The sequence below is a fragment of the Zea mays genome, chromosome 2, assembly GCF_902167145.1.
Source record: "Zea mays cultivar B73 chromosome 2, Zm-B73-REFERENCE-NAM-5.0, whole genome shotgun sequence".
Classification (NCBI taxonomy): domain Eukaryota; kingdom Viridiplantae; phylum Streptophyta; class Magnoliopsida; order Poales; family Poaceae; genus Zea; species Zea mays.
The window spans coordinates 206,256,787-206,278,188 of NC_050097.1; the positions used below are offsets into that span (position 1 = coordinate 206,256,787).

The 21,402-nt window shown below is 45.9% G+C and overlaps 1 protein-coding gene across 3 annotated transcripts in view; it reads left to right on the forward strand.

Annotated features, from left to right (window-relative positions):
* LOC103647676 (DNA mismatch repair protein MSH4) overlaps window positions 1–21,402 on the forward strand; it is a 51,780-nt gene that overhangs the window by 5,194 nt on the left and 25,184 nt on the right. For 2 of the 3 annotated variants that reach the window (XM_008672188.4, XM_008672189.4), the window contains exons 2-15: window positions 9,132–9,335; window positions 9,413–9,448; window positions 9,540–9,652; window positions 11,350–11,395; window positions 12,393–12,439; window positions 12,602–12,709; window positions 12,923–12,998; window positions 16,099–16,171; window positions 16,270–16,415; window positions 16,520–16,605; window positions 19,927–20,066; window positions 20,132–20,271; window positions 20,355–20,405; window positions 20,716–20,779. In XM_008672188.4, coding sequence (XP_008670410.1) covers window positions 9,132–9,335; window positions 9,413–9,448; window positions 9,540–9,652; window positions 11,350–11,395; window positions 12,393–12,439; window positions 12,602–12,709; window positions 12,923–12,998; window positions 16,099–16,171; window positions 16,270–16,415; window positions 16,520–16,605; window positions 19,927–20,066; window positions 20,132–20,271; window positions 20,355–20,405; window positions 20,716–20,779 — 1,330 coding nt within the window. The remainder of the gene's footprint in view (window positions 1–9,131; window positions 9,336–9,412; window positions 9,449–9,539; window positions 9,653–11,349; window positions 11,396–12,392; window positions 12,440–12,601; window positions 12,710–12,922; window positions 12,999–16,098; window positions 16,172–16,269; window positions 16,416–16,519; window positions 16,606–19,926; window positions 20,067–20,131; window positions 20,272–20,354; window positions 20,406–20,715; window positions 20,780–21,402) is intronic. The other variant, XM_008672190.2, reaches the window with a different exon arrangement.

Below are 21,402 nucleotides of genomic sequence, written 5' to 3' on the forward strand. Positions count from 1 at the left end.
ATCTGAGGAGCGTGTGGCAGCGATGCCGAGGAAGTGGTGGAGGGCACCAAGATCCGTCATGGTGAACCCGGAGCTCAACCGAGCCATAATGCGCTGAAGGAGGGCCGAGGATGAGGCAGTGAGAACGAGTCGTTGACGTACAACAGTAGGTAGGCGAGGCTCGTCCCCTCTCGAAAAATGAAAAGGGACGTGTCGGAGGTGGAGGCGACGAAGCCGAGCTGCCGGATGAAGGTGGCGAAGCGCTGGTACCAGGCCCACGGAGCTTGCTTGAGTCCATACAAGGACTTCTGCAGACCGCACATGTGGTCTGGGGCACCAGGGTCGACGAATCCTGTCGGCTGTTGACAGTAGACGACCTCCTCGAGGTGGCCGTGAAGAAAGGCGTTCTTCACGTCCAGCTGGTGAATCGGCCAGGTGCGGGACGCGACGATGCTGAGTACAGACCGTATGGTGGCCGGTTTGACGACCGGGCTGAAGGTCTCGTCGTAGTCGACGCCCTCACGCTGGGAGAAGCCTTGGACAACCCAGCGAGCCTTGTGGCGAGCGAGGGACCCATCGGCATGGAACTTGTGCCGGAAGATCCGCTTCCCCGTCACGATGTTGGCGCCGGGGGGGGGGGGGGGCGAGTTGCAAGGTGTTGTTGTCGACGAGGGCCTGGTACTCATCCATCATCGCGGTACGCCAGTTGGCGTCGGCCAGCGCGCTGCGGTAGTTCGTCGGAATCGGCGATGGTGAGGAGGATGTAGTGGCCGCTAGCCTTTCATAGCGAACGCGAGGGATGGCACCTGTCATGGTGCGGGTGGTACGTGGCGGCAGTGGTGGTGGTGGCGGAGCAGGCGATGCCGCCGGTGCCGGTGAGGGCGCCGTCGGTGGTGTCGGGGCGTCAAGAGGGGCAGCCGCCGCTCCGGACGGCTCGGGGCGGCAGACGTAGACCCGTGGTAAAGGGACCACGCTGGGTCCAGGCGGGGGCACGTGACCATGCCCGCCTGGTGTCGAAGGAGGCGATCCATGTGATGTCGCAACGTCGGGGGGTGGCTGCTTAACATCCGAGGGGGATGGAGTGACCACGGGCGGCGAGGAGGAAGTCCCACCTGCAACAACAGTAGAGCAAAGCACCGAAACCATATCGTCGTCGATGAGAAAGTCATGGGAGGCGTGGGAGGAGGCGTCTGAGGTGGCTGCAAAGGGGAAAGCGGTCTTGTCGAATATGACATGGCGGAGATGATGCGACATGTCGATAGGTCGAGGCAGCGGTAACCTTTGTGCGAGGGGGGATATCCGAGGAAGACGCATGCCGTGGAGCAAGGGGCGAGCTTATGTTTGGAGGTTGCTTGCATGTTGGGGTAACAGAGGCACCCAAAAACACGCAGATGGTTATAGGTTGGCGGCTGATTATGCAGGCGAGTGTATGGAATGTCATGCTTAATGGAGGAGGATGGGCGCCTATTATGGAGGTAGCAGGCCGTCAGGAGTCCCTCGACCCAATATGCGGGGGGTAGGGAGGCATGGAGAAGCATGGTGCGAATGGAATTGTTGAGTGTGCGGATGATGCGTTTGGCTTTGCCATTTTGGGGTGATGTGTAGGGACAGGAGGAGCAGAGGTGAGTGCCTTGAGCAGCGAAGAATTTAGTGGTGGCAGTGTTGATGAATTCAGCCCCGTTGTCAGCCTGAAAACATTTTACGGGGGAGCTGAATTGTGTTTTGGCGAGCGCAGCAAGCTCAACTAAGTGTTGGTGGACCTCTGATTTTTTCCGGAGCGGAAAAACCCAACAATAGTGGCTATAATCATCCAAACATACCAAGTAATATGAAAAACCAGACAAACTGTTGATGGGGGAAGTCCAAACATCACAGTGAACTAGTTCGAAAGGGGCATGAGTTATGGACAGCGAAGAACTGAAAGGTAGATGCGTATGCTTGCCTATCTGACACGAGTGACATAGGGAACGGTCTACTTTATTACAAGAAACAACATGCACTTTATTAGGGCGTTCTAGAGTAGCGGGTGCAGGGTGGCCGAGACGTTGATGCCACAGAGTGGACGAAGCAGCCGGGAGAGCATGAGGTGGAGCGGCAGCTGTGGAGGCAGGCATGGTGTATAGGTCCCCGTCGCAGTTACAGTGGAGAATCACGCGTCCCGTCCTGAGATCCTTAACAAAAAAACCATGTGCGTCAAATTCAAAGGAACAACTATTGTCACGAGTGAATTGACGGACAAATAGCAGGTTGCGGACTATGGATGGTGCGACAAGAATATTATTAAGAGCGAAATTTGTGGTAGGTGTAGGAGGGATGAAGTGACCTCTAGACGTAACAGGAATGCTGGTGCCATTACCTACTGTTATTGAGGAGCTGGAGGGGGGAGGCATTGGGTAAGCATACCAGCCGAGGATGTCATGTGCGTGGAGGCGCCGGAGTCAACTATCCAGTCGCCCTGCAGTTGCATGTTCTGCAGGGCAGCGATGATGCCGGCTGCATCCCAGGTGCTGGTGGAGGTGTTGGAGTCGCTGGAGGAGGTCTGGAGCGGAGCGAAGGCGGTATTGGCCTGCGGGGAAGGCCCTAGTATACCCGGGTTGTGTCCAGCCTGGGCACCAGGACCTCTGGGGGCACCAAAACTGCCCTGGCGGCGCTGACCAGGAGGGGTGACGCGCTCTCCAGGGGCCACACGTTCGCCGGTCCAGGGATTGAAGCCCTAGAGAACGCGTTTGTAGGTGCTGGTGCTGCTGGAGGTGCCGCCGGAGGAGTTTTGGAAGGGCTGCTGGCCACCCTTCTTGGTGTTAGGACGCCGACCGCCCTGCAGCTACTGCTGTTGGTGACCGCCAAGAGAGGAGGCAGTAGCCAGGAGGGCGGTGGTGGCGCGCACTTTTTCCTCGTTTTGCAGGCGCAATTCTTTGAGGAGGAGCTGGTGCCGGGCGGCAGCGAGGGTGAGGGGCTGCGTCCCGGCGATGTTGTCGGTGACGTTGGAGTAGACCTCGTTGAGCCCTCGCAGCAGGTTGAGGACAAGGTTGGGTTCAGAGACGGGCTGCCCAGTCGCGCAGTTCGTCGGCCTTCTCCTTCATGCGAACGTAGTAGGCGTCAACGGACAGATCCCCTTGAGTCATCGATTGGAACTCGTGATTCAAGAGGATGGCGCTAGGAGCTTTGTTCGCCTGGAACACCGTGCCGATGGCCGCCCAAAGGGCGCTCACCGTCTGCTTGTCGTCGGTCATGGCGAGGTTGAGGACGGCGTCGGAGACGGTGCTGTACATCCATCCGCGGACGCAAAAGTCAGCCTGCAGCCAGGTCTCGTCGGAATTCGAGGTGGAGGCAGTGGCGAGATGATGTAGCAGCCCGAATTTCCCACAGGTGGCCTGGAACACCGTCGACCACTTGGTGAAGTTAGAGGGCTTCAACTCAAGGGTCATGGGGACGTGGAGCTTGATGTTGATGGTGGCGAAGGGGCAGATCACGGGACAACATCGCTTTTGAGAGCGCCGCTGGTGGCAGAAGAGAGGTCTGATTCGGTTCCCATGCGAGAGGTCAGCCTAGCTGTTACTACTGATGGTAGTCAGTCAACTTCGCAAGAGACCCAAACAGGCAGTACGCAGCTCAAGAACAAACAATTCCTTAGCAAGCTCTCCAAAAAGATTTCAGGCCTCCTTGCAACACCAGAAGATCCCCCTTTTATGACGTCTAAAAATGCCCAAGTTGCAGAAATTATCCCACGCCGCAGCCGTCGAATTGCTGGCGTGGGAGTTGAATTTGACAACATGGATTTATCCTCAAGAACCACAAAGAAAGTTATGCAGGCCTTGAAAGTAATTGGGGATCCTGGGGCAGTCACCCAGCAAGCCAAAGAAGACTATCTGAAAGTATTCTCCACTGAACTTCCTATTTCACATATTGAAGCGCTGGCGTCCTTTTTTGGATGGGTAGTACCAGATGATCTCAAGGAGGGCAGCATTAGTGTTGGCATTAGTGCCTGTTGAGTTGTCCTGTAGAGGTCGCTGATGTAAGAGGTTTGTAATGGATCCAAAAAAAATCTTGAGCTGGAATGTAAGGGGTCTCAATTCTACATCTAGGCAATGTTCTGTTAGAACTTGCATTGATGCTTGTGGCGCAGACGTTATCTGTCTTCAGGAAACAAAAATGCAGGAAATTAACAGAGGAAAGGTGCTGGCTATTTTGGGAACAGATTTTGATCAGTATGTAATGCTGCCGTCCGAGGGTGCTAGGGGGGGAATTCTGATTTCCTGGAAAAAGCATATAAAGGTGACAGGGCTGAACAGAGTGGATTCTTATAGTATCTCCTTGCAATTCCAGAGAAATAATGGGCAGTCTTGGTGGCTGACTTGTGTCTATGGACCTCAAAGTAATTCTGAAAAGATCCTTTTTCTTCAAGAGTTAAGGCATTTCAGAAGCATCTGCTCTGAGCCTTGGGTAATAGTGGGAGACTTTAATCTCATCTACAAGGTTGAAGACAAGAATAATGATAATATTAATAGATCTATGATGGGTCGCTTCAGAAAATTTATCAATGATGTTGGTCTGATTGATACTCCCCTAATTGGTCGCAAATATACCTGGTCCAATCATCAATCTTCACCAACACTGGTCCGACTGGATAGAGTTCTCTGCACTACTGATTGGGAAGCATTGTTCCCTAACCATCTCCTTCAAAGTGCTGCTTCAGAGGACTCAGATCATTGCCCACTGATTCTTGGACTTAACAGTATGTGTTCTGGCAAGCGTCGATTTCATTTCGAATCCTTTTGGCCAAAATTGGAAGGGTTCCAAGAGGTAGTTCTGGAAGCCTGGAATTCGGTTAATGAAAGAAGTTGCCCTTTCCTGACATTCGAACTGAAATTGAAATCAACTGCCAAGGCTCTGCAGAGATGGAGTGCTAAGAAGGTAGGCCATGTGTCCTCCCAGTTGGCACTTGCTAGAGAAATTCTTCATCAGCTGGAGATTGCCCAAGACTCTCGGCTCCTGTCTCCTTTGGAGGTTTGGCTCTTGAGAGGGCTTAAAAAACACTCCTTAGCCCTTGCCTCCCTCAAACGCACTATTGCCCGCCTACGGTCCAGAATCAGTTGGATAAAGGAGGGCGATGCCAACTCTAAGCTTTTCCATATGCATGCTAGGCACAGGCAAAGGAAGAACTTTGTTGCCAAGATTGTGTCAGGGGTGAACACTTTCACTGATCACGGCGAGAAGGCTAGAGCAGTAGATGAGTTTTATTTCAAACTTTTGGGCTGCAAGGCGGACAGATCCTTGACTGTTGATTTGGATTACCTGGGTCTACCTTCTCATGACCTGACTGATTTAGATGCGCAGATTGATGAAAATGAGGTTCTGGAATCCATAATGCAACTACCTTCTGATAAGGCTCCGGGGCCTGATGGTTACACAGGCAGATTTTATAAAGTTTGTTGGCCAATTATCAAGACGGATGTGATGGCTGTTATTGCTGCAATTTGGTGCAGAAAATTCCAGCAGTTTGGAAGACTTAACACTGCATTTGTTACTCTTATCCCTAAGAAGGAGGGGGCTGAGGAAGTAAAAGACTTTCGACCTATCAGTCTGGTACACAGCATTGCTAAACTTGTCACCAAGTTGATGGCCAACAGATTGTCCCAACGACTGCATGATCTTGTTTCTCTTAGGCAGAGCGCCTTCATCAAGGGCCGTTTCATCCAAGACAACTTCATGCTGGTTCAGCAGACTGCCAGATTGCTTCACCAGCAAGGCCAACCGAGGGTTCTTTTGAAGCTTGACATCACTAAAGCCTTCGATTCTGTTTCTTGGCCTTTTTTGCTTGAAGTACTTCAGAGATTGGGTTTCGGGCAGATTTGGAGGGATATCTTAAGTGGCCTTTTAGCAACTTCCTCCACACAGGTTTTACTCAATGGAGTTCCGGGGAACACCATCCCCCACAAGAGAGGGCTGCGGCAAGGGGATCCCCTCTCCCCTATGCTTTTTATTTTAGTGATGGACATCCTTGGTTGCATTGTGGCCAAAGCTGATGAGGAGGGGCAGCTTGAGCCTCTCTCTTCCAAACCACTGCACCACAGAATTTCGCTATATGCTGATGACGCGGTTCTTTTTTTCCACCCAAGGGAGAGTGAAATTCATACTGTCCTAGGTATTCTGAATTTGTTTGGAGAAGCTTCAGGATTAAAAACTAATATTCAGAAAAGCAGTGTGTATCCAATCCGTTGTGGGCAGGATGAGCTGGACATCCTCAATGATTGGCTTCCTTGTGAACTTTCGTCTTTCCCATGCAAATATCTTGGTCTACCTTTGTCCTTAAAAAAGCTGTCCAATAATCAGCTGCAGCCCATTATTGACAAAGTGGCTGATCAACTTTCTGGGTGGAAAGCGGACCTCATGACACGGGCAGGTAGAAGAGTGCAGGTTCAGTACGTGATGACTGGCATGCTTATATATCTAGTCATGGCAGTTGACATTCCCACAGGCTCGCTCAAAGCTATCGACAAGATCAGAAAAGGATTTCTCTGGCGTGGGAGGAAAGAGGTCAGAGGAGGACATTGTTTAGTGGCTTGGGGAAGAGTTTGTAGACCTCTTGAAATTGGTGGACTTGGGATTTCTAGTCTTAAAGAACTAGGATGGGCCTTAAGAATGAGATGGTTGTGGCTGCGCAAAACGGATCCGGATAAGCCTTGGTCCTCATTGCCCATGCAGATATCCAACAAAATAAAGGCCTTTTTTTGCACCGCCCTGCTCACTGAAATTGGAAATGGGTCCTCAACCTTATTTTGGCTGGATCGTTGGGTCCACGGAAAGAATATTGAAGATATTGCTCCTCGACTGCTTGCAGCGGTACCAAAGAGAATTAGGAACAGCAGAACTGTGCTTGAGGCCTTGACAGACAGGAGATGGCTAACTGATATTAAAGGGGCCTTGACAGTAGGTGTCTTTGCCGATCTCCTAGATCTCTGGGATGAACTTCAAAGTGTCCAGCTTCATTCAGACAGGGAGGACAAACATATTTTCAGGTTCGCTAATGATGGAATTTATTCAGCGAAAGCAGCTTACAATGGCCTCTTCATCGGGTCGACCATGGCTAAGTATTGGGAACTAATTTGGAAAACCTGGTCCCCTCCCAAGTGTAAATTCTTTTTATGGCTTGCTGATCTTGGAAGGTGCTGGACAGCAGATCGTTTGCAGAAGAGAGGTCTTAGCCATCCTGACAAATGTGTCTTGTGTGACCAAGAGCAAGAAACCATAGATCACATTTTGGTGGGGTGTGTTTTTGCTAGGAGTTTTTGGTTTCAGCTGCTGGGACAGGTCAACTTATCTGCCTTTACTCCTGTGATGGGAGAAACTAAAATGATGGAGTGGTGGAGCAGAAGCAGTGAGCAGTTACAGGGGATTGCTAAAAAGGGATTCAATTCTTTGATTACCCTTGGGCTTTGGACTCTCTGGAACCACAGAAATGGATGTGTTTTTGATAGAGCTACACCTAGCATGGAGGGTGCTATCAGAAGAGTTGAAGAAGAAATTATTATTTGGAATTTTGCGGGGGCCAAACATCTTGCCCTTATTACAGCTCCCATTCCAGGTGTCATGTAGGGATCTAGGAGTGAGTTCAGTAGTTAACCTCACTAGGGAAGGGTGTTGGTTGGTTAAGTTTAGATTGTGGGGGTAGGTTGGTCTAGTTTGCTTTCTTTCTTCTCCTTTTTCTTTTTCTTTTTCTTTATATTTCTTTTTCTGTTGTGTTTGTAATTGGTCTAATTTTTAGACCCTTCTTCTTAATACAATGATACGCAGCTCTCCTGCGTATTCGAAAAAAAAAATAATTCTATATTTAATATGTCTTTTCTTAATTTTATATTTGACTTGTATTTTCTTAAGTTGCATCTGAATGTCTTTTCTCATGTTTTATCATATTAATTCTTTGTTGTCATGTTGTGATAATTTTGGAAATAATTATTTTTGTAGCCCGTTAATATTCTGGTTATGAATATATTTTTTGAACGTAACAACAAGAGTTCTACCTTTCAATTAAGAAGAATAAAATTGACCAAGTTTTAAGGAAAACCGGGCCTGAAACCTATACAGAATGCAAAACAGCCCAGACAACGGAAACTCCCCCCCCCACAACCCATCCAGAGTTATCGTTGCCAAGCTCGACTTCGCAAGACGGGCCACACATGGCCAAAGAAAATACGACGACGCCTACATCCAAACACCGGCACAGAAGGAGGAAGATCGCAGTGCGCCATCGTTGCCAAGCCTCAACACACCCCACGCGAGGTAGCTCCGATTCTTCACCAACGAGCTTGAACCTCTGTCCTGCCCTCGACAAATGCCCAAACATTCGAAACAATCCAGTCCACGAAGAAGGGGTCTCGACAGCTGTCATCGTTGCCGAGCCACATTCTCTAATGTAGCAGCTTCGACTTCACGTTGCAAAGCCCCACCTTCACCTGCATACCAGATGCCGAGAAGCGAAAGCAACCACCGAAGGTGAAGCCGTGGCTGAGACAAGCTTCAATGCGACGCCTTCAGGAAGGGAGTGACGTCGAGGACGAAACCGTCGGGTGCCCGAGATGGACTGGGCTTTCGCCCAAGGAAGACATGAATGCGACGCCCCCAACAGGGGAAGTGACGCCTACGGTCGTTGCCGTCGCCGAGGCTTTCGCCTAAGAAGCCCCCAGCATCATCGTCAGGCCAAGAACCACCGTCACTGCCGTCCTGACATCCCGCCCGAACCCCTCCAGAGGGGCATCAACGCGCTGGCTGCCGCAGCAGCCGCAAAGCTGCGTCGGCCGCCACCCCCTCTGGCTGGGCACACAGAACCGGACAACTCCTTGCCACGTGCGTCACACTGGCGCGTGCCAGAGCTGAAGCTGGCAGGCGGCAGCCGCCGATGGCACTGGCACACGCGGCCACCGAAGCCAGCTGTCGCCGGGCACCCTGCCACCGCCACCACCACCCTGCGCCATCCCGGGCCACTTACACATAAGCTGATATGTATTTTGATGATAAACAAAATAATTCAATTCAAAGTATACATAGATAGAGAACTATATTGTGAAAAGATATATCCTTTTAATGATTTGGTCATCCTTTTTTGAAGAAATCAAGTATGATCTATTAATTACAGAAGACATTATATACTGTTATAGGTTGGTGTTGCAGCCTTTGATTTAAGATCAGCCTCATTGCACCTATCTCAGTATATCGAGACAAGTTGCTCATATCACAATACAAATACACTACTTCATTTCTATGATCCCATGGTTGTCATTGTGCCCCCAAACAAAACAGCAGCAGATGGTATGGTTGGAGTTTCAGAACTGATCGATAAACATTACCCAGCAAACAAAAAGGTATTTGATATTAACTTGAATTTATTATCTGTCTTCAGTAAAACTATTGTGTTCTAGTATAACAAAGAATCTTATAGGTCACTATGGCACGTGGTTGCTTTGATGACACAAAGGTACATTTTCTCCTCTTTACCCCACCCACTCTCTTTCCTTCGATTGTTGAGGCTGACTAACTTCCCTTTAACATGTTCCTCTTTTTTGAAGGGTGCTGTCATTGTAAGAAGTCTTTCAGCTAGGGACCCATCTGCTCTTGGTTTAGATACTTACTGCAAGCAGTATTATCTTTGTCTTGCGGCTGCCACTGCAACAATTAAATGGTATGTGTGCTCAACACACTATGACAGCATCAGGAATTCAGGATTTCAACTTTTACGGTTGCCCTGTTATGGAATAGTAATAACTTTTGAAGTAACTGCATGTTTATTTATTGTAATATATCTCCTGTCCGTATAATGCAATACTGCTTCAGTATTTGTTCATGCTGCCATTACCAGGTTAGGCCTTGTTTCCAATTGTTCCAATGGTTACTGGAGCATAAAAGTCATCAAGTGGGTCAAGGAGGAGTCTCACCTCTGGTGTAGGGCTGGAGCCAGTGGATTAGATAGCATCCTTTCCGCTCCAGCGCACTAATCGGCGACCTTCTGTTTTGGGTTTCCACGGTCACGAGTATAGTTGTTCAACTATCGTTGTATTTCTAGCTATCCTTTAGTGTGTGTGGGTTCGTGTGGCATTGTATGAGGTTTTTATCCTCACCTTTTCTTCTTAATATAATGATACGCAGCTCTCCTGCGTTTTCGAAAAAAAAACTCCATGAAAAAGCAACTCATTTTTAGGCCATGCAATTCTACTTTTAGAGATGTTTTCTGTGTTGCCACATTTATTTGGATCTGATTTGAACATGATAACACAAAAAGCCTTTCCTGTTGTGGAAATATAAAAAAACTTGCCCGGGGAGGGTAAGACCACCTTCGCGTTATCTTCTTAATAGAAGGCCACGACAATGGTTCCGACTTAGAAAATCCTGAAACATGTCCTTCCATCACTAACAGGCCGGGTCAAGCTGCCCACTTTGCAAAGGCCCATCTAGGCCCGAGGGTGGCGCACAGCTAAACCGTAACCCGAGAGCGGGCAAGGAACATCGAGAGGATTTTTTGGTGTAGGGTCAGGAGTCGAACCCGTGACCTGGTGAAAGGGACCACACCACCTTCACCACCGAGGTATCACCCTGTCTGCATGCTGTTGAAATATCGTAATAAACCCATAAAATCCTGCCTTTTACTGTTCCATCCATAACACAAGGAATCATACTCATACCCAAGGTTTTTAAAGCGGCATGGCGAGACAAAGTGTTGGATCGCCACCTGCACCTGGATGCCTAGGCGAGGTAGGCGAGCGAGGCGCCTAGGTGTTGGACCGCCGCTTTAGGCGACACCTTTAAAACAGTGCTCATATCTAAGCACTTCCATTTGATATTGATGACAACCAATTTAATAATGTTCCTGCACATTCATTCTTACTTGGTCTGTTATAAAGGGCCACATTTAAGTTTAAGTTCTGAACTCCAGGAAGGCTTCCCACATGGCTTCATCTAGAAATTTTCTACATAAAGATGTACTTTTCAGTTATAGATAACAAAGAGCCTTTTTGTGGAGAGAATATCTAAGGAACAACAGTCCTAGTAATCTTATATAAGCTTGAAAAAGATGTTGTTGTTCCAATACTTGGTTTGGTTTTTCATACATTTACAGTTGATTACCTTTATAGTGTAAGTTGACCTTATTGTTCATTTGCTGATTAATTTAATTGAATTTCTTAGCCATTGTTTCTTTTTATGTACCTTTTTAATAACTGTTTCGAGTCGAATATCCCTTTGAATTAGAATTGCATTTACACTCTGATGTTGATACGGTCATATCACCTTTTTTCTGGAATTCAGTTCATTTGCATTTACAAGTCTATCTACTATTACATGAATCTTATATTCTTATGTCGAACTTTTCAAACTTTCTTACAGGATAGAATCAGAAAAGGGTGTGTTCATTACCAATCACTCATTATCAGTAAGTTCTTAGGCAGGAAGGTTTCGTTTCATTTTTTTCTCAAATGACTCAGGATACCTGCGTGTCGTTTCATTAAGAAGAGAACTGTTGTTTCACCTTGATATTCATTGTTTGTTTATTCATTATTATGAACAGGCCAAAATTTGATGCACGCTATTTGTTCCTATTGGATGACCTCTTCTCTGTATATGCATTGTCTCCAGAAAGTTATCGCTCCAACGCCCCGTTTGGATCCCTTCATTTTAAAGGAATTGGAATTCACTCAATAAAGTAACTTATTTAGTTTGGAATTTGACATTCCACTACTTTCCAAAGTTCAGATATAAGCCTATCTCAAATTCATAGGGTGGAGGATAGGAAATGATTTATGCATGATTAGAATTTGTTTCTAATCTGTAACTTACATGACACTCTTTGTTCTACTCATTTACAGTAAAAATGTAGCACATAAATATCTATGACATCTTGCTAATAATAGTATACAAATATATTTTGTATAAAAATGAATTAGCTTAATTAATATATAGCTAAATTACCATTATTAGAATGGAATTCAATTCCAGTGATCCAAACGGGGAGTAAGTGGAATCCCTGTTGCTATTGGCAATAGATTGTTAATTATGTGTATCTTTTATGATGTTTCAATTCCTAACAATCATTCTAGAGATTGCTGATGCAATACAATTTGTATGCATTGGGATCTTGATGTTTGCTTCAGGGAGCATTTTTTAGAAAAAAACAGACATATTATTTTGTTACTTCAATGCCCTTTATTATTTTGTTCCAAGATTTAGAAGAATACAACATGATTAATGAATAGAAACCATTTAAAACTGACATGCAACTCTGAAAAATTATAAGTTTTTTACAATTGTGGTGTGCCCATTAGATCATAGGCCCTACTAAACTAGGAAACTGGGAATTTGAGTTGTTGATCTCCCTTTTATATTTATTAGAACGATATTTGTCATTATAAAAAATCTCTCTTTATTGCCAGGTTACATTCAACGGGTCATTTGACCATATGAGTATCGACTCAACTAGGTAATTCATTTGGGATAATGCACCATTGAGTCAAATAAAGTTGTCTCAATGCCATTTTGCTTCATCTCGTGCACCAACTGGCTGAATGAGAAAGAATAAAGCATACTCAAAAACTTGTGTGTGGACCTGAATTGCCTTAATTGTTTTATATGCACTCAACAGTGTTCAAACATTGGAAATTATTGACCCTCTCCATACTGAACTTTGGGGCACTAGCAACAAAAAGAAAAGCCTCTTTCAGATGCTAAAGACTACAAAGACTACAGGAGGGTATGCCTTCAGATTACCAATTACTCCCTCTTACACTTGTTGACACTTGATAGTTTTCTAGTAGGGTCAATCATGCTAATTTGAAATTTAGAACTACTTTTATCTTGTGCAATCTAAAGAAATCATTCTAGTCTAAGCTATTCACCGATCATTTTTTATTTTACTTGTACATTTGAGAACATGAAGCTATTCTCTTCGACGTGTTTATTCCAGGTCTAGATTGTTGAAAGCTAACTTATTACAACCATTAAAAGATATTCAGACCATCAATGCTCGTCTAGATTGCTTGGTAAGATATTTAAGATGTATATATGGAAGAGTACCTACTGCTTATTTATGGTTCATTATTGTTTAACATTTAAAATAATCGAAGTATAGTAAAAGCTTCTAACTCGTATCTTGTTAAGTTAATGTTAAAATATGTATTATGTGCATGGTCCCATTGTCTTTACTCGTAGCGGTGTGTTCTTTTCTTCCGGAGAATATGCAGGAGAACGGTGTAGCTTTTCATTAGGAAGGAAATAGTTTACTGTTTATAAGATGGGCCAAACTGGTTGGACGCATGCTTGACGAACGCAAACATTGCATGAATTATACGACCAACTAGAACAACAAAAAAGCCTTATATGAAGAGTATATGGGATGAGTTTAGCCCATTGCAATAGATATACATATTAATACACAGTAATCCAACACCCTCTCTTGCAGTCGCAACTGTTAGCCATTACAGATGTTGATGAGACTGGACCAAAACTCTGAGAACACCGTGGATGGGAGGCACTTGGTGAATATGTCAGCGAACTGGGAGGTGGTCAAGACACGGAGGACGCGAACATCAGTGACAGTGTCGTGCTCACAAACAAAGTGGAAGTTGGTCTCCACGTGCTTCGTGCGCTGATGCTGCACGAGATTGGTAGAGAGGTAGACCGCGCTGACATTGTCGTAGTAGATGAGGGTGGCGCAACCAGACGGTTGTGGGGATGGCTCGGGCTCTCCTCAAGCAGAGGGGAATGTCGGCTATCTTCTGGGTAGAGGTGGTGGTGACACCGGTCTACATCCTCAACCGCTCGCCCACCAAGGCACTCAACGGGATGACATCGTACAAGGCTTGGCATGGGCGCAAGCCAGCGGTCTCTCACCTATAGGTCTTCGGCTGCCTCGCGTTCACCAAGGAGCTTGGCCACGTTGGCAAGCTCGACGATAGAAGCACCCTAGGGGTGTTCATTGGCTACGCGGAGGGCTCGAAGGCCTACCACATCCTTGACCTAGGAACACAGCGTGTGCGCACGACGCGCGACGTAGTGTTCGACGAAGGGCGAGGATGAGCATGGGACAAGGCGGTGGATGATGACACGACTCCGATGTACGACGACTTCACCATCGAGCACGTCCACTTCGAGGGAGCTGGGGGAGTATGCGACTCTTCTTCGAGCAGGTCTACCCTAGTCCCCAAGTCTCCACCGACTCCAGTGCCACGCTCTCCAGCTCCGGCTACAATGAGCTCTTCAACACCATGCTCTCCAGCCACGACTCCAGTTACAGCGAGTTCTTCGCCGCCACGTACTCCAGCACCGATGGTAACCCCTCCGGGAACGTCCTCTCCGACGCCTGCTCGTGTCGAGCACGACCCGGTGGAGCTCGTTACCCCGCTCTCCCACGACGAGGAGCGCATCGACGCGTGCCACGACGTTGAGCCGTTGCGGTATCGTACAGTGGAGGGTCTCCTCATCGACCCGTCAGTGTCGGGCCCGGTGTCTCGCATTCTGGCGGGAGAGTTGCATCTTGCTTGCGACGACAACGAGGGTTGTTTTCGCTAGACAATTTTGGTTCAACATCTTCCAGAAGAGGGGACTGGATGCACTATATTCGGGCATTGAGGAAAGCAATTTTGAGGCTTGGTGGAGTTTTTCAGCTGCTTGCCTTAATGGAGGCATCCAAAAAAGGCTTCAACTCTCTGGTGATTTTAAAAGCTTGGTGTATTTGGCGACACCTCAACGAGTGTGTTTTTGAAGGTGTTCCGCCTAGTGTCGCTAGGGCCATGTCTTTAGTTGAGGATGAGTATAGTTTGTGGTGTCTTGCTGGTGCTAAGGGCTTGTCTTTGCTCTCAGTTTATGGTCGTGGCCCAGGTTGAGGCACGTTGTTGCTTCTCTAGAGTAGATGTTTTTTTAGTGTTGTCTTTTTGTTTTTCTGTAGGGCTTTTTGGCCCTTGTATTGTTCTCCTTCTATCTTTTAATGCAATGATACACAACTCTCCTGCGTGTTCGAGAAAAAAAATCTATCTATCCTAACCATATAGGCAAGATTCTAGTACCAATCAACAGAGGTCCTTGCCTAATAGAGATTGATCTATCTATCGATGGGAATTCTTGCCTAATAGGAATCGATATATCTATCCTAGCCATATAAGCATGATTCTAAGAGTACCAATTACATCTGTTTGTTCATCTGGCGGAACGAAATTGACCATGTTGATATGCAGGGCTCTATATTTGTCTGAAGGATTATTTTATTTTGGAAAGTGTGTCGCCTAATCTTCATGTGCATGCTCTTCGGCATGTGAATTGCACATCTCTTCCCATCAGCTTAAGCTTTTGGGTTGAATTGGTTGGTGCATGCAACTTAATATGGTATCAAAGCCAGAGGTCATGAGTTCGAATCCTGGCTAGCACAATTAAATAAAATAATTGTTGCTCGCTCCTATTCCACGTCTGAGATCCAAGAGAGGCTCGACGTGCGGGGGAGTGTTAGAATATAATATAAGTGAATTGCACACCTCTTCCCATCAGCTTAAGCTTTTGGGTTGAATTGGTTGGTGCATGCAACTTAATAATCTCTATGAGAGGAGCCAGATGGTGAATGCTCAGTGGTCGAAAATACTAGGGAAATGAAGTGCTAGAGGAAGAAGGGAACTCAAGAAGGGGAGGCGCTAGGCTGATACAACATGTGAATGATTAATGGCGAACCTTACTTTGATTATTTGTTATTGCTTAGCATTCAGCAAGATAGAATGATAGAAGCACAACTGCCCGTAAATAAGCAGCATGCCACAACTAGCTAACTAAGAAATTAATCTGCATTGAACAAAGAAACTCTATCTCTAAGCATCTAATAGGCTAGCCATTGAACAGAGCTAATCTGCATGTGGCTACTAGCTAACTAATTTATGTATCTAGAAATTATAGGCTGCAATGTGCCAAATGCTGTTAGGTCACGCCATTGCTGCTCCCTGGTCACATTGCTGCCCCCCGCACAGGCCCAAGTCCATAACAATGATTGTGCAATTAAATTGAAATCTGGGATCTCATTAGTATTCATTTATCATTTATGTTAAGGACAATGATATGTTATACTAGCACCATGTTTCCTGATCTGAAATTAATTGTTTCCAGGATGAGCTAATGAGCAATGAGGAGCTGTTTTTTGGTTTGACTCAAGGTCTACGGAAATTTCCAAAAGAATCAGGTAATAAAATGCTCTCTGGTTATTCTGCTCTGTAAATAAATACGGCTCTCACTTCTCACTATCACAAAAAATCCTATACTCTTGTTGCTATACACTAGATAAGGTTCTCTGTCATTTCTGCTTCAAGCCCAAAAAGGTCACAGATAAGGTATTGAAGCCTGCCAATGGTAGAAAGAGCCAGATGTTGATTTCTGATATTATTGTCCTTAAAACTGCTCTGGACGCCATACCATTCTTATCGAAGGTCTAATAAACCATTTCATTTTCCTTCTGTAAAACAATGCACATCATCACTGGAATTGTAACTAGTTATCAATGTGTTTAATGTGTACTCTTTCCATCATTCAGGTTTTGAAGGGGGCAAAGAGTTTTCTTCTTCACAACATCTATCAGACTGTATGTGAAAACCCTAAGTATGCTAATATGAGAAAGAGGTAGTTTTATGTGACCTCCTACTTCAAAGAGAGTTTTATGATCTTTCCAATCCACAGAATATGTAGGGACTATCATCCGGTAGCACTATGATAAGTAAATTACACGATAAGATTTGGTTCCCTTCATAATTTCATAAATCCTTCTCGTCAACTTTACAATGGAAAACAAATTTGGAGTGTTACTGAATGAATAAGAAAAGAACAATAAATTTCATTAATATATCTTACCATGTTCCCTCCAAGTATCAATGATTAAAGCAAGAGCTCTTTATGGATTAAACTAAATTTCAAAACAAGATATTTTTCTAGCCCGTTCCAAATTCTGCTTGTACTTTTTTCTTTTTTATCTCGAATGCGCAGGAGAGCTGTGCATCATTATATTAAGAAGAAAAGGAAGATACAAAATAGACCAATACAAGATACAAAAACCACCTTACGGTGGCCAGAAAAGACCATACAAAAAGACATCCATAGGAAACAGACTACTAAAACAACCCTCGCAAAGCTCAAACTGAGTAGATCCCATAAAAGGCTCATAGGCTGCCTTGGCTGAGTATTTACCATTGTTTGCCATCTTGAAAATGTGATTATCCTCTTTCTCTGGCTGCAGCTCCACTGATCGCAAGGCATCCCAAAGATTAAGGATCTCAGCTATAACTCCAACAGATAAACTACCCTGGATATCTGAAATCCATCTCCTGTCCATAAGGGCCTCTTGCACGTTTCTGCTATTAGCAATGCGTCTAGGAACCACCTCAAACAACCTTGGTGCCAGGTCCTTAACACATCTACTATGCAGCCATCGGTCCTTCCAAAACAAGGTTGATGCACCATTCCCAATTTCTGTCACCATAGCTATAGAAAAGAAGGCCTTGACTTCATCACAAAACTACAATGGAACAGAAGACCAAGGTCTCACAGGGTGTCAGGGTCAGTCTTGGCCATCCATAACCACCTCATTCGAAGGACCCATCCCAGCTCCTTTAAGCTAAAAATACCCAGCCCTCCAAACTCCACCGTCCGACAAACTTTCCCCCAAGCCACCATAACAGTGCCCTCCTTTAGCCTCTTCTCTTCCATGCCAAAAAAAACCTTTTTTGATTTTATCAATAGCCTTTAGTGCCCATGCTGGCAAATCGACAACCATTGCCAAATAAATCATCATTTCTGTTAACACGAATTGTACTTGAACTATGCGCCCCGTCCTTGTCATCAAATCCGCCTTCCATCTAGGAAGCTGATTTGCAATCTTGTCGATGATTTGTTGCACTTTGGCTCTTCGAAAGTTTTGTCAGGGATAGAGGCAAGCCCAAGTAAGTACAAGGAAAAGCAAATAACTCACAAGGGAGCTGCTCATTCAGAATTGCAATGTCTTGTTTATCACATTGCAAAATCAGTTATGTTTGTTAGTCAACCATAATGATTACTTTCGAAGATTGTTTGATAGTGTTTATATGGGGTAGGTCACAAGATTGAAAGCTGAAGGTAAATGCACGAGAGACATGAGGATTTAGAGATTCAGGCTCTAAATGTGAGATAATACACACAGGTTCAGGTTCTGTGTGTGGTGGATTCTTGTGATGTATGTTCCCATACGATGTCCTAATGGAGTTTTTCTGCCCCCTTTTATATTCCAAGGAGGGACGATAGTACATGGTAGGCACCGAGTCGATTACTTGGTGACGTAACCGAGTCAATACCGAGTTGTATACGAGTTGAACTCTATTTGCAAGCGTGTCTTCTTTATCTGTTGAAATCATTGTCATATCTCTTATTCTGATGATATCTTTATCATATATGCATTTTTAGAATTCTCCTAGTTCTGGAATCCCTCCCGGACTTGATTGTTGAGTTCTTGGGCTCATAGCCGAGCCCATGAGCCCTTCTGTTCAGGTTCTTTTTCATAAAGTTTGATCTGGGTACTTATGTCATATATTATTGACAGTAGCTCCTCAGTCTTTAGGCAAATAAAACTCTTGTGAATCTTCTGGCTGCTTCCCAGCAGACACCGGTGACAGTAGAGGGGCGCTAGGTCAAGCGCCTATCCTAGGCGGAGATGCAGGAGCGACGCCGCCTAGGCCTCTGCTCCAATTACAACGAGAAGTTCGGGCGCGGCCACAACCGTGTCTGCCAACGAATCTTCCTCCTCGACTTGGCGCTCGAGGACGACGAGAGGGACTCCGAGGCAGACGAGACGACCACCAATAAGCCGCAGATCTCGGTCCATGTGATCACCAACATCCGTACTAGCGAAACGATGCAAGTGTGCATCCAACTCGGCGGCGCCTCCCTCCTCGCCCTCCTCGACTCCGGCTCCACCCACAACTTCGTCATCGAGGAGGTAGCCTCCCGCATCTCGCTCGAGCTTCGACCCGGGGCAAACTGTAGGCTACGGTGGTGAACGACGACCACGTACCTTGCCCGGGCGTGTACCGCGGCGCGATCAACGACAAGGCGTTCTCCTCGGACTTTTTTGCCCCGCCCCTCACTGGCTACGATGTGGTCCTAGGAACACAGTGACTCGTGTCTCTGGGACCCCATCTTGTGGGACTTCGGCGCCCTCACCATGTCCTGGCGCGGGGATCATGTGTGCTGGTGTGGCCGAGGCCGACCCTCCTAGTTTAGCACTCGGGCATTCACCGTCGACAACCTCCTGACAGCCCTACTCGACGCGTTCGCCGCAACCTTTATCGAGCCCAAGGGCATGCTGCCACCACGCTCTAGCGACCACGACATGAAAGCTACTTCCAGGGTCGACACCTGTGCCAGTCCACCCCTACTGATACCCTGTCGCGCACAAGGACGAGCTGGAATGGAATGTCAGTGCGCCGCCATGCTTAAGCAGGGCATCATCCGCAAGAGTTCTTTGGCGTTCTCTCCTATGCTGATCGTGCGGAAGGCTGATGGCACCTGGCATTTCCGCGTCAACTATCGCGCCCTGAACACAATAACGGTCAAGGATGCATACCTGATTCCCGTGGTCGACGAACTACTCGATGAGCTCCATGACACCCGGTTCTTCTCCATGCTAGATCTTCGCTCCGGCTACCATCAGGTCTAGATGCGCGCTGAGGACATTGCTAAGACCCGCGTTCCGCACACACGACAACCTCTACGAGTTCCTGGTCATGCCGTTCGGGTTGTGCAACGCCCCGGAATGTCCAGGTGCTCATAATCATTGCTACTCAGTCATGTATTCCAGAATGCCTATATTTCAGTGTTTGGTAACCACAGTTATATTCCTTGGTATTGCTTATAATCTTTGCTACTCAGTCATGTACATATTATTAATGTTCTTTTGTTTCCTTTTGGTGGCCCTAGAATTGGAGATGTCATTGACGAGGATGTGGTTCATTCAAGGGCTCCATTTGTAGCCTGCACTCAACAATGTTTTGCTGTTAAGGCAGGAATTGATGGTCTGCTTGATGTTGCTCGTCGATCTTTCTGTGATACCAGTGAAGGTAATGCTGCTTATGTACATCATTCTAATTCATGATATTCACATTCTTAACAAACTGTATTGCAGCCATACATAACCTCGCCAAAAAGTACAGGGATGATTATAATATGCCAAATTTGAAGATAACCTATAATATTAGGCAAGGATTTTACTTTATTATTCCCCAAAAGGACATCACCGATAGGCTTCCTAATAAATTTATCCAGGTAACATGAACATGATCTTACAAAATCAGCTTGTTAGCTGTAATATGCTAACCAGTATTTCTGAATTCTTAATGATAAGTTAGGTTGTTAGACATGGGAAGAATCTCCATTGCTCAAGCTTGGAACTTGCTTCAGTAAGTTAACTTCTCTGCACTGTTCTTAGACATCTTAGTATTGACCATGAAAGTTTTTCTGCTGACACTCAAATTTCCAGTGTGGTAAATGTTAGTCAAGAGTGCATGAATACCCCTGTATATGTTATCCATTTTCCCTACATTGTTCTGCAACTGTGAATGTGCTTGTTGGCTTTATAGCTATCGGATCACTACTACTTTTTTCTTTCAAAAGATACACTTCCCTTTTATTAATTGGTGCATAACCCTGGCATGCACGATTATCTGCAAGATAGCGTTATGCTCAAATACTTTCTATTAAATTTTGCAGCTGAATGTTAGGAACAAGTCGTCTGCTGCTGAGTGCTTCTCGCGCACGGAACTTTGTTTGGAAGGTTTCTGTAGTAATTAAGCACTGATATTTTTTATTTCATTTAGCTCTTGGTCTTAGTCATCCGTAGCGCTGTGTTACTTTTTTTGGTTGACTTTAAAAATACACGGACCAAGCAGAACTTAGTTTTTTCTGAGGAGATAAAACTATAAGCTTCTACTTTTTTTTTCTTGAACGCGCAGGAGAACTGCATATCATTATATTAAGAAGAAAAAAGGAGAACTGCATATCATTATAAGCTTTTACTTAGTGATATATAACATGTTCATTTTTTCTGGAACACACAGGTGTGTATCAGTGCATTATTAAAAGAGAGTTACAACAAACACAACCTAGTGAAAAAACAACTACATTAGCACCCATCCAGGTGTTGGACAGCAGATCACCTAGCAAAGCATGGGCTGCCGCACCACTGACTTTGCCTCCTCTATGATCAAGACGTGGAGAATATACTACACATTCTTGTGTCTTGTGTCTTCTCCCGGGAGGTTTGGACCAAAATCCTTATGTGTGTTGGTCTGCAGGCAGTTGGTCCCCATACTCCCCAACCTGATGTGCGATCTTTGTCTGCCTGGTGGTGTTGTGCAGCCAGCAGTTTGCCAAAGGAGAAGAGGAAAGGGTTTACTT